Raw genomic sequence first — 17,747 nt, forward strand, 5'->3', positions numbered from 1 at the left:
GTGGAAGCGGATAACAAATAATTATGTTGACATGGAGAAAATGGAGAAAAGTCAGAAGAATGTGTAGAAAGGAAATGACAAGATTGTGTTCAAAAGCAGATTAGATTTTTGAAGTTTAACGGAAAAGACACGGCTACATATTGGAAAGTTTTGACAACACGAAGGCCGGTCTAAATCAACTCCGACGCAATTGATATTTTACCTATTTTTCATGATTTTCTGTAGTACTTTATATCAAAATGGAAGTGTTTTGTATAGTTTTATTACATACCAGTATTTATTTAATTGTTACGATCATAAATTTCAATTAACAGAGAAATTACGTCAACACCGTGGACACTTAGTCAACTCCGAAGTCACATTTCCGTTTTTCGGAAAATATTTAAAAATGATCTCTACTGGTATCATGGGTAAATTGAATAGCTCATTTTATAAAATATATTTAAAAATGAAGTAATTCTAAACCATGTTTTAAATTAAATTTCTCTACCTCGAAATTGCCGTCTATTTTGGCGAATCACCCTTGTATATTTGTTTTCTTAGATGGCTCTAAATATATTTATAATTATTGATGTAAACATAAAAGGCTGAGCAAAGAAGCAAAATACCTAGGGGTATATTTTGATCATAGGGTTACATAGAATACTCACATACTGAAAACCACACATAAAGCCACTATGTCTTTGGACAGATGTACAAGAATGTGCGGTAATAATTGGGGGTTCAACTCTAAAATGGGTTGGGAGTGCCCAAAAAAACTACTATAATTCACTATCGTCATATCTTAATTCGATACCCTAAAAATGTACTGGGATTAAGTTAAAACTTCCTACCATTAATAAATATTTAATCAAATTGATGTAATAACTATTTTCTTATTCAAAATACTACTTACGTCTGTTTCTTCTCCAAATTCTGAAGACTTCCTTTCAAGTTATTGTACGCAGACGATTTGGTCTTCAGATCAGCGTCAATTTGGCCAACTTGTTTGCTGATTATATCGGCGATGTTACGGAGCGATTGCTTGATGGGATATTTGGCGATGTCCCAAGTAAATCGGGTTAAATAAGTGGGCAAATCGCCTACAAACATAGAAAAGTAACCAATAAATGCTTTAAGTCAGAAAAGACACACACAACATTATGTAATTAACATAAATATCCAAGGTTGGGGAAAATTTTTGCGTTTGCACACTGTAATTTGATACGAAACACATATTTAGCTGTTAGACAATATGTTATGAGGAAAAATATCAACGAAACAATCATTTTTATTGGTATACCTATCTAGTTACCTATATTCTAGGTTTAGTTTCGATTTTTTGCTAATATTAAGAAGATCTGAAATATATTGACAGTTTAAAACTAGTTTATACACCTATTACATCCCATTAGAAGATATCTAATATTTTTAAATCCATTTACATAACCAAAAACCTATTAAACAAAATATATAACTGATACTATAGCAGTTTTTAGAAATTGAGTTTAATATAGTTATTAAAAGTTACATTTTTAGCTCGTCTGGACTAAGGCATTAAACAGATTTTAATCAAATTATTGAACGTAAAAAAAGGATGCCCTACATCTAGAATAACATGCTACTAAATCATTAAATATTAAATTAAAAAAAAGTAAATAATCTCTGTAACAAAGCGTACCCTTCCGCGGCGCCTATGGGGGTATGATGTGATCTAATATCGCCAAGGCTTCGTAGAATGTCATGTGGTTGATAGCCAATTATCAATGTGGACCAAATGTGTTTAGTCGAGGGGTGCGTTCATATTATTTACCTTCATGCAGATTGTGATAAAATACAAGGACAATGTAAGTTAGTTACCGTTCATTGAAACTATATACGTTACATATATATGAATACACATCTCTATCCACCATCTTAGTTTTCTTGTAAAAATCCCTGAGATTAATTAATATTATCCTATATTATAGCTCCCCAGGCTCTCCAACAAATAGCAATGGTAAAGTATATAATTGGCGCCCAACGTAGTGCAGTTGTCCTCTATGCTATGCATCTGCGAGGCTAATATTTTTTGTTTACGCATGACATTCTCGTGGTGAAGGGATTTGTTGTGCTGGGACTTGATCACTTATTCAGAGTTAACCAAAAACCGAGGGGAAGCTAAAGATGACAACTCCGAATATCAGGTAACACCCAGGTTTTCTCGGTCTTCCTCCGGCATGTGGGGATCCACAATTCTCTAGCTTATCGTGGGGCAAGAATGGACAACGACTAAACAAAGCATACGGTAAGAGGAATAATAACACAGTCCCAGTCACCTGGAAACTATGGAATTGGACTCCGTTTTACACAGTCCTTCCGAACCTAAGAAGAACTATTGAAAACTAATGTTTTTCAAGAATATACTTTGAAACGTGCCATTTAATGGGGCATGATGGCAACAAATTTGAAAAATCCGGCAAAAATTCACAAAAACACTTGAAAAAACATTTCTGAATATCCTAAAGGACATAGTTACTTCAAATTATATATAACCTTGATTTGATATAATTTGAAGTCTATAAAATGGGAAAAATCCCCAACAACTTCCAAATAAACAGTTTTTCGTGTTTTTGAAGATGGCGCAGCTTAAGAAAAAATCTGGAAAAAGTCACACGTATATTTTTTTTATAAAATATACAAAATAAAAAAAAATAGATCTATTTCAAAAAGAGTTGTACACTTTTTGTCGAAAAAAAGATCACTCAACCTACGGGTCTATAAAAAATAGTTTTGTAAAAGCCTCAACTATGCTTGTGAATTTATTTTACTTTTTAAATATATTACAAGCCACCGAAAACAAAATAAATGCGACAAAATGACGTTTGTGGTGGAAGGGTGAGGGGTTGGCGGACTAAAATTGCGCTGTTTTATTTTTAATCACATTTTTTGTAAAATATATAAAATATGTAATATCATAACGATCAGTCAAAAAATATGCTTTGGATACATACACAATTACTAATAATTAATGTTCTACAATTAAAGCAATATACTCATCAACCATGCAAACAGAAGCATGCACATACATTTTTTATCAACCCTTTGTCATTGATAACGACGACATTCTAAATACATCAAAGTGAGGAGATGACAATCTAATTGAATGTGTAATTAGATTGTCATCTCCTTCACTTTTGTTGGTCTCTGTCCATTGAACTGGCAAGAACCACAAGTTCTTATCGAGCAGGGAACCATGTTGCCCTTTGACCACTCCTAACACATTCAATCTTGTAACATCGACTTGGAGTCGCTATAAATATCATATAAGTATCATGTAAACCATATTTCTCGATGTTACCAATTTCACAAGGTTGCTAGTTTCATGTACTAAGCAGAACGCACTGAAGATGATCTGATCTAGATCGAAAACGTTTTGCGAATCCTTTTGGATGACTTAATGGTTTTTAATAAACTTTTTCTATACCATTGTACAAAAGAAGTTTTTACTTCTGTATGATTTTTTAATTATGTATGTTATACAGCCAGCTACTGGGATTTTCCCATTGACCTTTTTTTTACTACTCTTGTTTGAATTTCTGGTTCTTCTGTCTGTTCCATTCGCGTTTAGTGCAACTCTCTACAGCTTCCCTCCAATTATTGTCTTTTGAATATTTGTTTCTAGTCCGGTCTCTTTTGCCCGTTTTTAATTGTGAATATTGTACACACAATAAACTAATAGACTTATATTTATCTAATATTTCAACTAAGAAATGCACACACTATGTTCCTATGTACACCTTTTCATTTTGTTTTATATATTTATTTTTCCGAAGTGATATTTGTCGTCTTTCTTAGTACTCACCAAGAAGTGAATTATATGATTTTTAAAACTGTTACTAACGGTGTCTTAATATATGACACAATGTAGAAAAATCAAAACAAATATATTGTATCATAAACCAACAACTAAACAACTTGATGTTTGAAATATTGAAAAAATAGAAATCAATAGTCTAAATTTTCAAAAAAGTTATTTTTGACTTGACTTGTCATATGATCTTCAAAGGATTATATTAAAAAATTTAAGTACTAACAGCAAAACATATTGATCCCAAGGTTACCTATAAAGCTAATAAAATGATAAATATACAGTGTGTCAATTTGAAAAGGTGCCATCCTCTATAATTTGGTCCCTATAGAAAATCTAAAAATATGCAAAGACATGTCAAAATTATTTGTGAGGGGACATTTTGTATATATGTAGTGGGGGGTGGACACAACCCCCAAAATCGTTGATGGAAAGGGGGGTTGAGTGATACCTCATTTTAGAGATCGTTCCAATATCTTTTCAAAAATACAACATTCATTATATTTCTTTTCATTACTTTTGGAAAATCTTGGATTCAATACTCCAAAGAAAAATCTGCAGTTCTGAACTCGACACTTAATATCTTTACGGTTTTACTTGATTTTTCCAAAAGTCTCCCGTTTTATATCGCTATCGCTACTTTGGGATTATAGCGGGGTAGCCTGCTATATCTAGGGCCTACCGTATACAAGGAATGTAACAGGGCCAGTGCTACGCTTCAACAGCCTATTATTACCCCTGATTTTCAATTCAAATTCAAAATATCTTTTATTAAAAAAATTGTAAACAACACACGTATAACAAATTGCCATAATTGAATAATAAGTGTCTAATATACATACAAAATTACAATTACATCTACTATAAGTTAAAAGTTAAAATGTGTGATTTAAAAACTCATACACAGATTATGGTTCTAAATCCAATAAAATGCTTTTTATTTTAATTCTAAATATATTAAAATTCTGTTGCAATTTAATTCTAACAGGTAATTTGTTAAAAAATTTTATACACGAATATGTAGGTCCTCTCTCTGTTGCGACTAGCCTATGTATAGCGAAATTGAGGACTACATACCTAGTGGGTATGCTGTGTTTTGGCTCAGAATGTGTCAACTTATCCCTATTCTTGAACAGGAACAGTAAACATTCATGTATATAAGGCCCTGCCACCGTTAATAATCCTAACTCCTTAAATTTTCCTCTACAAGTTCTACTAGCTTTTATCTTGAGCATTGTTCTTATTGCTCTCTTCTGAGCAATGAATACTCTATCAACATCAGTTCCTCCGCCCCAGAAAATAATACCATATCTGAACACTGAGTAGATGTTCGCAAAATAAACTGTCTTAAGGTGTTATAAATTGAAATACCTAGACATTACTCGTAATGAATAACATGCCGTGTTGATTCTTTTGCGAACAACACACAGATGCTCTGACCAATTCAGATGTTGATCTATGTAAATACCCAAGAATTTTGTATTTGTTGGTAATACAACAGTTTGATCATCCAACTCAATCTCTTCTGGAATTATCTCATTATTTTGCTTTGTGTGAAAACAAACACAATTAGTCTTCTCGGTATATAAAACCAATTTATTTTTTAAGAACCAATTCTGAGCTGGTTTTAAGTGATCTGAAGAAATACTCAGAAGATCCTCAAACGTTGATGCTAATGTTAATAAGTTTGCATCATCTGCAAAATTTACAAGGTGAGACTCGCTGCTCAGTATTTCGCTACCAAGATTATTAATGTAGAAAACAAAAAGAAGTGGTCCCATCACACTGCCCTGAACAATACCAATTCCCTTCTTCTGAAGAAAACTGTTGTCCTTCTTGAGTTATAATAACTTTTTGTCGTCTGTCGGTGAGGTAATCTCTTATCCAGTCCCGAGCAGAGCCACGAATTCTATATCTTTCTAGTTTGTCGATCAAAATATGATGATCTATGCTGTCAAACGCTTTTGATAAGTCCAGGAACATTCCCAAGGAAATCTCCCCGTTCTCTCATCCATTCAAAATCTTATCCACGAATTCGTATGTAGCTGTTTTACCCAAGATACTCATTTTATTCAGGCTGAGTCGACTTAAGTGATTCCAAAAGTACTATTCGTTGCAAGATAATTCGGATGGAATTCCGACAAAATATGTACAAAATGTATTTTGTCGGAATTCCATCCGAATTATCTTGTAACGGATAGTACTGTACATAAAAATCCCTTTAAAATGAGGTATCCCTCAACCCCCCTTTTTAATAATGATTTTGGGGGTTGTGACCGCCACCGCAGAGGGTTGATGTTGAAAACTGGCCTACAAAATGTCTCCCTCACAAATAAATTTGACGCGTTTTTGCATATTTTTATATTTTCTATAGGGACAAAATTATAGGGGATGGTACCCTTTCAAATTGGCACACTGTATATCAAAGATTGGCTATTTAACAAAAATTTGTAGCCGATTTATGATACAGTACATTTTGAAAGTTCCTAAAATCCATTAAAAGATACAACCATCCTAAGAACAAGCTATAATTACATCGTGACATCTTTGTTCTAGACTTTTGAACTTTTAATTATTATTATTTATATCGATATTGTTCCTCATAACATATAACTACCACATCACTGTAAGCTACAAAGACGCATTCCACAGCAAAACTTTTCCACCAATTAAGTACGCTAAAAGCCACCAACAACATATGGTTAAAAAACAAAAAAAACGTCCATCGACTAAATACAACGTAAGCAAAAAAGAGTGAGTTTGTGTATGTGTGGTACGAAGATAAAACACTACAACCAATTCACTGTTTTTGACAAATGAACGCAGCTCTGCCTCAAAATAAAAAATAATCGTGACCGGATCCAAATCGTTCATTTTAGATACCTTTTATTTAAAATTATATTTGTTGTAAGTTTATAAAAGCAATCATAAGAACAATGAATGTATAATAGTTGCTATGGAATTATTGCAGAAAAACCTAAACTTGAGCATGTTACAAAGTCATTTGTATTTGAGTGGTGTGGTTAAGTTTCCGACACGGGTAGAAAGCAATAAATGTTAATCTACTGTACATTTAATTATTATACTCTCAGAAACTTAACGACAACACTCAAATACAAACGACTTTGTAATGGGATTAAGATACGGTGTTCTGCAATAATTTTTTGGCAATTTTTTAACTATATGTGTATTGTGTATTCTTAATTTGCACCGTACCATTTATGAATGATTCGTTTTTGAGTTTATATGGAGGCGAAAACATGGTGGAGGGTTAAGTGCGACGAACAAACAGGGAGCTGGAGGAACTCTATAACGAACCAAGCACCAGTCGCTTCATAAAGGCAGAGGAAGCGAGATGGATGGATGGATGGCGCACGTGATGAGAATGGAAAGGAAGTGGATGCCAAAGATGACCCTAAAACGGGGCCCAGCCACGAAAAGAAGGAAATGATGACTCAGCCGAAGATGGTTTGATAGCGTACAGGAAGATCATAGAAAAGGGGGAATTGATGGTTGGGATAAAAGAGCAACAAACAGAGATGAATGAAGGAGAAGCCAATTTAGTAGGGGGAGGAGCAAGAAGCCACCCCACTTGATACAAATTTTTTAATATATACATAAGTAATATATTAATAATTGTATTTGAGACCTACGCCTGTTGAACTTTGTAAATAAAAAAATCTAAATATTAAAACATTAAAAACTAAATATTGTAAAGAAACGTTAATAATGGAAGAGTGTTGGACAACATGTAATTCTTGATTCTTTGATTTCAAAAGGCTTGAAAATGGACATCCAAATCCATAAACCAGAGGTAGTCTAGTCGCAACATAGGGGGTCCCGTGGGCACTTTTAGGTCGCCGCGATTTGATGGTGGTATTATAGGTTTTTTGGGTCGCTGAATCCAATGGAAGTGGTCTGGAATTGGAAGCCCAAATGTGGTGCGTTTAATTGTTATGAACAAATTATGGTAAAATTAGGTGTTTTTCAGGAATTATTAGAAGCCCTGTAAATAAATTGATAGTGTTAAGGTCTTCTCTGGTGTATTTTTGGTCGCTGAATCGAATGCGACTAGTCGCGATTACTCAAAATATGTTCTTATTTTGTTAATAACAAAATAATTGTTTATTCGCCGAAAAGCTCGAACTGCGTTATCTACAGCAAGTTTGTAGTCTTTTTCATGGTATTTTTATACGCAAAATCAATTGTCACTAGTCGTGATAGCTTAAACCACGTTCCGACTTTGTTATTAATAAATTATTACAAAAATAATGGTTTATAGTAGGTTTACTCGCGGTTTTTGCTCTAAATTTTAAAAAACCAGCTGGAATGACATGAAATTTGGTATGCACGTAGCTAACATTTCAAACAAAACAAGTGATATTATGCCGATGTGTACTTTTACTCGGGGGTGACTTTCACCCCGTTTCGGGGGTGAAAAAACGAAATCTTTAAAATAAGTCCGGAATTGAATAAACCGATTAATTCTAAGCAACTTTTGTTGTATACAGTTTTTTCACCAAGTCAATACTTTTCGCGTTATTTGTGAGTGAATATGTTGATTTTTCAACAAAAAAACAAAATTAGCTCGAAAAGTATTGACTTAGTGAAAAAACTGTATAGAATAAAAAGTTGCTTATAATTTTAGTTTATCCACGTCCGGACTTCTTTTAAAGGTTTCTTTTTTTGTCCCCCGAAAAGGAGTGAAACACCCCCAGGGTAAAAGCAGACATCGGCACAATATCACTTGTTTTGTTTGACATGTTAGCTACGTGTGTGCCAAATTTCATGTCAATACAAGTGGTTTTTTAAAATCTAGAGCAAAAATCGTGAGTGAACGTTCTATAAACCGTTATTTTTGCAATAATTTATTAATAACAAAGTCGGAACGTGGTTTAAGCTATCACGACTAGTGACAATCGATTTAGCGTATAAAAATACTATGAAAAAGGCTACAAACTTGCTGTAGATAGCGCATTTCAAGCTTTTCGGCGAATAAACAATTATTTTGTTATTAACAAAATAAGAACACATTTTGAGTAATCGCGAGTAATAGTCGCATTCGATTCAGCAACCAAAAATACACCAAAGAACAACTTAACACTATCAATTTATTTACAGGGTTTCTAATAATTCCTGAAAAACACCAAATTTTACCATAATTTGTTAATAACAATTAAACGCACCACATTTGAACTTCTAGACCACTTCCATTGGATTCAGCGACCCAAAAAACCTTGCGACTACACTGACACTAAGGTAGAAGATATAATGACAATTAACGGATTCTACCATGAAATTTTGCTAGTCGTTGATCGTGTAATTTTTAACCCTCTTTGTTTCAGGATCTAACCATTTGTGTACCTACCTCTCAAACGAGTCATTCATAGATAGCAGCTGTAAACTAAAAATGTGTAACGTGGATGTAACATTACAAACGAAGGCACTCATAAGCTATTTTTCCTTTACACTAAGAAAGTACATTGATAAATTAAATGTATGTACCTTATATTCACTGGAAGCATTATGGTTGGAGTAATGAGAGTAGTTATTTACAAGTGTGTGAAAATGACAATTTTGTTTAATGAATTATGAATTTCAAACATTTTTACAAAAGACTTAAAACATGATTCTACAAAAAATTTCTTCAGTGTATAAAGCTATCCTCCCTTCGTGTAGTAGAGCAGGGGTCACCAATTAGTTTCTCTGAGGGTCCGTTTCGAAAACCTGTGACACTTCCGGGGTCCGGATTTATGCTGCCTGTGTCTGACTGTTCTGATTCGGTTTCTTTGTGGATTCTTGTTAAAAAATATCCCCTATAAACAAATCACAAGAGTACCGGGCGAAATTTTTGGGCAGAAATTGTTTAATATATTTTTTAACAAATTTAAAACATCACCTTTTTTGTCCGCGAAAATATGTTTTTAGCATTTTTGGGTCATCTTAAATAAAAAAGATTTGTCATTTTATTAAAACTTAAGAGTTTTCAAGCATCGCAAATGATATTTTCGCATTTTCAGATTTTAAATCGATTATAACTCGAAAACTATCAACTTTTCAGAAATATGACAAGAGACCTTTATTGTTTATAATTACCCAAGAAACCTAAAAATATATTTTTCGAGGCAAAAAGTAATTTTGAATTTGCTTAAATAATTGTTTCACCCGGCACCCTTCTGATTTGTTTAAAGGGGACATTTTTGAACAGGAATCCGCAAAGAAATAGAGTCAGAAACATTTTTCATACGAAAGTGGCCTCACACATTGACTGATATGGAGAGGAAAACTAATAATATCTGATTGTTTTTTGGTTACTGTATACTTCTCTCTAAGTTTTCCTGGTACAATAAATAAAATATAAATTCATTGTGTATTGTTTTGATGTTATTACATATCAGTATATTCTGAAAACAGCAGTATTGTAAACTGTTACTAAGAATATTTTAAAAATTAGGAATTTATATTTTGAGTGCTAATGAAGTTTTTAGACATCTTCAATTTTGTAGAAAGGAAACTGAGGAATTTAAAATAAATAATCATAGTACAAAATGCTAATTAACATGTTATCTTTTCTACATTAGTTTCAATGCAAGGTGTTTGTTGCAAACTTATTAAATCTGAAAATTATTTTAATTAAATGCACATCTGAAAAGTACTCCTACTTAATATATAATAAAGAGGAAATGAATATAAAAATTGCACATGACAATTTTATATTACAGCTTACTTATTTTCAAAATTAATGATTAGTAAGTATAACAATAAGGGAAAAACTATTTACAAAATTAAATTATCAGAGAGAAAAATGACATTTTTTATGTACAACCTGTCTGAAGTTTGGAGTGAGTTTAGTACAACAGAGTCTCATTAAGAAGTTGAGAAATTCATCTGTTAAGTCAGATCTCTACCGATTTTTAATAAAGTTCATTATTGATAAAGCGGCTTCGCACACATAAGTTGAACCAAACATAGTACACAATTTCATGGCCAAACATTTTCAAAATTGCCAAACACTAGGTATATTCTGAATTTATTGACGGTCCGCACAAAACTAGCTCACAGTCCGGATGCGGACCGCGGTCCGCTAATTGGTGACCCCTGTAGTAGAGTATATTATTTTTTGTCGATGGTATAAAATAAAATTATTTTTTCAATTTAATTGTGGCTTATTTCCCATCTAAATAGTCAATTATAAATGATTCCTTTTTTCCTTTCTTATGTATTGGTACAATAATACTGCCACGCCATTCTTTCGGCATTATTTCTTGTTGGCAGGCTTGATGGATTTTACTTATAGGTTCATGACTAAATTTTTTAATTAACTCGGCATCAATACTGTCCATTTATTTGACTATTTGTTCCGCCGTCGTTTGATCTCCACGTTGCCTTGTGGATCTTTTTTCTAGCAAACTGGTTGCTTTTGATGATTAAATTGCATTGTCATTTGTAACGTTATGTAGACTGTCTTCCTGCTACTCAATTACTACTCGTATATTATAAATTTTGACTTTTGATTTATTAGTGTAAGGATGATTAAATTTTAAGCAACATCTATTATCACGCGTTCTTTATGTAATAAGAACCTAAGATGGTCAAGAATTGATTTTAAAAAATAATTTCAAAACAAAATATCAAACAGACCAAAGAGTCTACATCCGAAATCCAAACACCAATTCTTGTACAACCATAAAACGAATGCAAAACCGGAAAAATTGTAGAGTAAAAATTGGATGCTCAAATTGTTTAGTTTATTTTTAAAATTCTTTGTTATTTGGAAAAAATGATTAACATCAAATTTATAAAAAATAAGGGAAGACTCAATCCACATACAAGTTCTGTATAAATAATAACTTCTGACTAATTAGGGGAATTAGTAAAATTAGGGGAATTATAAAAATCACATTTTGGAATTAATTTGGAACTACAGATGGCTTGTATTTAAGGTTCGTGTTAAATACCTAAAACCGCGAGAACTAAAGAAGTTTTTGCATTTGATTTTAACTGACGACAAAGAAAAATAGGTTTGACCTCCCCACCGAGATATTATTTCCACTGATATGTTTTTGTCAAACTGCGAGATTCTATCAGTTATCCCGTGACCTGATAAGTAACATCTTTGGCCCATTAGGGACCAAAAACATAATCGTGTGACCACTTCTCAGTAGTGTTCGGACCTCATGAAACGCAATCCGTCGGACTTTTGGCGTCGATTGATAATCGTTGATGTAATCTGGATCCACTGCTACACATCAGAGAACATAATGAATGCATGGCAGTGGATCGAAGCCGGCAAAAATGCTTCGAAGCAGCCAAGTGTCAATCAATGAGTCGAAAAGGTCATGATCACTGTATTTTGGGATTGCAAAGGCATAATTCTAATTGACTATCTTGAAAAAGGTAAAACTATTAATAGTCAATATTATTGTTCATTATTGGACAAACTGAAGCAGGAACTCAGTGAGAACCGGCCCCATATGTAGAAGAAAATAGTGTTGTTTCTCCAAGACACTGCACCAATTCACAAGAGCGTTATGCCAATGGGAAAAATTCGTGAGCTGGGCTTCGAATTGTTTTCTCATCCGGCTTATTTTCCTGATTTGCACCTCATCGAAAGGAGACCATATTATCTAATATAATAAAAAAACATGGAAAAACATATTTTTCATTTCAAAAAGATTACTTATCAGACCATCTAGTATAGTAGATAATAAGACACTTGACACTTATAGTAAGACAGTTTGACCCCTGAAGGCATGCTAAGATGGCTGGCGCTCGTGACGTCACAATTGTTCGAGTATGTTCGTTTAGGCTGACCACAGACATAGTATGATTCGAATCAACCTCTGAACGGCTTTTGATCAGGTCCTGAACAGGTCTCAAATTCATATGTCTATGGTATTCTTACTACGTCTGTGATCAACCGAAACGAAGATACTCCAAAAATTGTGACGTCACGAACGGCGGCAATTTTGACATGCCGCCATGGGTCAAATTGCTGTGAAGTATATTACTATCTACTTACAGTCCGCACAATATAGATACCGTTGCACGTCATCCGCGTCATAGCACGTGACGTCACATGATACCAACACGAAATATTTAATTCGTAGGTACGTTCCTTTTTAAAATCGTTTAGCTGAGTACAGTGGAATTACAGCCACTAGACATATTTTATTATACTTATACGCGAAGAAACAATATTGGAAGATTTCTATTAATGTAAATTTAAAGAAACATATTCTAACTTGTTTCATTTAATTTGTATAAGTGGAAATATAAAGCGTTTTTATAAAGCACACTTGTTCGGATTACACTCTAATTGCGATCGAACAAAGGTGACATTTTGGCATAAATTGGTAACATTTATTTGACAGTTGCGGTATTGATTTGTTTTTATTCTTTACTGTAAATATTTTTTATTATATTTATCGTTTGTATTATTTACTTTAACATAAGATTATAACTTAATTCTTGTTTTCTATTTCTAATGTTTTTATTTATTTACATATAATATTAATTTGTTTTCTTGTTTAATCCACTTCGCAATAATTATGTGATATATTTGATTTAAAATGAATTCAAGATTTTTTTGTAATTGCGCAACAATGTCAACTTAGATCTCTGACGTAGATAATGACGTGCAACGGTATCTATATTGTACGGACTGTAGTATGTTCTTATAGTGATCGTACTGTATGTCGCGTTCTAAATAGATTAAATACTGGGCCCAGAGCACGCCAAATAGAATTCTATTTTAGTGACGTCACGTTGCCTAGCAACCGTCGATTCTCCCATTATGAAATTCTATTTTGTGACGTCAGCAAAATAAAATTCTATTTGGCGTGCTGTCGTGGGCCCAGATTCAAGTTTGGTTTTTGCTTTAAGGTTTAAAAATGGAATTACATAAAGAACGTGTGTAAAGCGGTTGAATAAGAAGCTTTTCAACAAGAAGAATGAACGCTTTGGATCCGGCTGCTCGGCGTGAGAAGCTCGTGTGCGTTTAAGCTGGTCCGGCGCTCCACTGACCTGGCCCCAAGAGTGGTTGGCACATGTCAACTTGTGGGGAATGGTCGGATGTAGCAGAGCTCTCGGTGTCAGCGGGCGATTGCAGCGGCGTCACGTAAACGCCCGACGAGCTCTCCGAATCCCTGTCCTCCAAACAACCACCTCCACCCCCTCCACCGCCGCCTCCTCCATCGGGATCGGGCGGTCGCCCACCTGCCCCCACCACCAAACAACCGTCACAAGCACAGCCAAACAAGCACAAGCCATGTACCAGTTCAGTTTTAGGACAATGCCCCTCGTCACGGTTGCTAATTTCTGATTTTACTTTTGTCGTCGGCTCCTTCAGTTTTGAGTGCCTTAGGTTTAGGTCCGGCCGGTTTGCTGGCCGATCGAAGCCTGAATGGAAATGTTTACATTACCAACAATTGTTCGTTTATCATTTTAAACAATTGACATCTAAAATACGCAATTTCTGTTTAAAAAAGAGCAGACTCTTGAAAAAAATATACATACATACTAGCAAAATAATATATTGTCAAATAAGGTAAAAAAAATTATATTATATTTATACTTTTGAAAACGTTTTCCCGTTTGACGCCCAACGGGAAATTCGTGGATGACCACCCGCTTTATGGTCCTTCGCGCCGCATCTTCTTAGAATAGTGAGGTTTAAGAAAGAAAATAAATTCCAGCGAAGTCATAAAGACGCCACAACGCCGGCACCCAGCCTCGATCCTCTCTCTCCTCTCTGCAGCGTTGGGTATGCAAATATCCATCTCTGCCTACTCCCGGATAGCGACGGCCACAAAACATTTGACAAGAGACATCCTGTGTTTGTCTTGTACAAAAAGTAAGTGTGATAAGATCTCTACCTCTCCCTCGCAACATTCTCTCTCTTCTTGTTTTAGAAGCATTCATTTTTAGATCAATTTCTCTTCCTGTCGTGTTTACGTAATAAAATAACAGTGTCGTCGGCGTCTCTAAGATTATTGAGCGGTTCACCATTGATTTTCACTCCAAAGTCTTTATCTTGCAAAGTCTATTTGAAAATTATATCCGAGTAGATATTAAGTAACAGCGGGGATAGGATGCATCCCTATCCGATGCGAATTTGAATGTAACATTCTTCGGTTAATCTCCCATCGACTAGAACGCACAGTAAAATGACACACTTGAGAAAGGCACTTTGCCGAAACAGTTGTAGTAACATTAGTTTGTAACAAATTTTCTGGAAATATTGAAAACAAAAGTTTTAAGTGTTTTATTTTTAGATATCCAAACATGTTAACAAAAGTATAAATATAATTATACAACATTTTCAACAGCAATAAAGATGGAGCTAGAACTTGTTGGTACAAATTTAATAAAACAATGGACTGTATGAAAAGTGTGTGCTCTTTTTTAACTTCTTAAAAAGTACCAAATTAAAATTCCTTTCTTTTTTCATTGTTAGAAAATTATTACCTAAATTCAAATTATGTTTGATAAATACTTCCAAGATAACATAAACTCTATTGGAGTTAAATGATAGAGGAAAATTTTCCACAGACAGGGGAAATAGAGAATTGTTTTGAAGGCTTTGGCTCATAATGAGCTATAAGACCACTTATGATCATTTATATGTTTTATATTCAGAAACAACACTAATTTATGTGTGTATTATTTTTATTCTAAAAATAATCGGCGCTCAACTTTTCCAAAAACTAAATATTCAGTTTTATCTTTATTCTGAAAAGAGATATACCGAAAAAGAGATAGATCCAAAGGATCGTGAAAGGAAAATGGGTGATTGGATGGCTATATAAACCCGATACTATGGTCAAAAGAACTATCTAATCAAAGAAAACATCTAATCTTTAACTCCATCTTTAATCTAAAAGTATAGTGCTCTATGGATGCGAAACATGACAACTTACTAAATCCCTGGAACGACGCCTAATTGCATTGGAAATGGACTTCTGACCAAATCGGAAATATAATGAGAGTAAATTCAACCATCATAGACGAAATTCAAAGGAGACAACTAATCTGGTATGGTCATATAGAAAGAATGGACGAAGACAGACTGCCAAAACAAATTCTAAAATGGACGCTAAGGGAAAGAATAAAGAGAGGAAGGTCGAAACAATCCTGGCTATGCGGCATTCAGAAGGCAATGTCTGAAAGGAATTTTCACCCTGGCGAATGGAACGGCCGACGAAGCTGGAAATTGGGAACCGGAAGGCGAAGAACGCTATAAATAACAGGGATAATAATAAAAAAATCTGTATTCTTTCGTTTAAATTTTCACTTATTTCGATTCTAGTCTCATTTACTCTTGGTATATCCTCCGTATATTATGTTTCTGCAACTTACATCTAGTTGTATAAAATTCTTTCTATTGGCAACTCTGACTCCCACTGTGTCATGTGTTTCGCTTTAAAATAATAGAGGTGGCGATGTTTTTTCTGAATTATTTCGGAATTTAAAGTGGGATTTTTGTTCCTAAATTCATTTATACTGTTTAAATCCAATCTTGGGGTGACTACATATTGATATTAATTGTTTTATATGTGTAGTTTATATAGTTTTTATATAATAATTAAATTCATGTATACATATTTTTAATAATAATTATATTTATTTACTGTTTTTGCCAACTGTTATATTCTTTTTTTTTTAAAACTGTTTTAAGTTTTTTGTATTAGTTTGAGTCCGTCTAGTTCTCTTTTTAGTGGGAGACCCAAACCACGTGGCTCACCTGACCACATGTAGCTGACCAAAGTAACCTGGGTGCTGCCATGATAAAGCTTGCATCAAGAGGTACCTAAAAAAACTACATCCAAACAAGTACATGAAGCCAACAAGTACCCGAAACTACATTCAATTGCAACTTCACCTTACATCTGGAAATGACACAAATATATTTTGCTATAAGTATAATTTTTTCATCTATATTTGTAAAGCTTTAGGCAAGGTTTGCTTTTTTTTTAATTAATATATATTTAATTTATTTTTTTATGCATAATAAATATTATTAGTTAATATAATCTTTAATTTGTCCCTGCCAAAATCTCACTGTTCAGATTTGCATTTAAGATAAGACGTAGGTACACCTGAGAGACAGAGCTAGTTTAAACCTGAACAATTAGTACCCAATGTTATAGGTAGTAACTCCACTCTTATATTATTGTTATACTGTTACAATATGTACAACTTAAAATATAACTGTTGTTAGTTGCTGGTAGTGTAAAGTATGTAAATAGATTACAAGACATTCTTAAATTTCTTATCATATTCCATAAGATTTAAAAATTATTGCTAATTCAGTCATAAAAGCGAAGTTCTTTCATCGATTGAAATATTTTTCATGGAAGTGTTGAAATAACTTTTAGATGAAACAAAGACTAAGATTGTCCGTAGCCACAACTTATGGGAAAATGTATATGGTAGCTGCAGCGGTGTAACGTATCAAAAAAATGGAGAAATTGAAAGTGCTGACTGAGGATAAAATAACCATTAGGCTAGTGCGCCATGGAGGGTTGGAACAATTTTAAATAAGAGGCCTACTTTTAGATATTTTACTTTCTGATTAATCAGTATAAACTGGCGGTTTGATATCTTACACTCTACCTTTTATACTACAGCATATTATACCTAAATGAATGTGTGTTTAGGTACGTAATGTAAAACATTTCCATCATGTTCGTCACCCAGAAACTGAAGATGACGACAGTAGCAATTTTGTAGATAATACAACAGTAAATTAATTTGTGTAATTTTGTTTGAAATAAATTAAAAGAGACATGCTCGCACGTGTGTCTGTGGTGGTTAGTTGGATTAGTATATTATTGTTAATGTTGTGCATGCCATTACATAAGAAACCAAATTAACGAAAACAACGGAACATTTTTACTGGAACCAAATTAATTCA

The 17,747-nt window shown here is 33.6% G+C and overlaps 1 protein-coding gene across 1 annotated transcript in view; it reads right to left on the reverse strand.

Annotated features, from left to right (window-relative positions):
- LOC126879451 (V-type proton ATPase subunit C) overlaps window positions 1–17,747 on the reverse strand; it is a 50,020-nt gene that overhangs the window by 14,411 nt on the left and 17,862 nt on the right. Inside the window, exon 4 of the mRNA XM_050642467.1 lies at window positions 896–1,082. Coding sequence (XP_050498424.1) covers window positions 896–1,082 — 187 coding nt within the window. The remainder of the gene's footprint in view (window positions 1–895; window positions 1,083–17,747) is intronic.

The sequence above is a fragment of the Diabrotica virgifera genome, chromosome 2 (assembly GCF_917563875.1).
Source record: "Diabrotica virgifera virgifera chromosome 2, PGI_DIABVI_V3a".
In the NCBI taxonomy this organism is placed as follows: Eukaryota; Metazoa; Arthropoda; class Insecta; order Coleoptera; family Chrysomelidae; genus Diabrotica; species Diabrotica virgifera.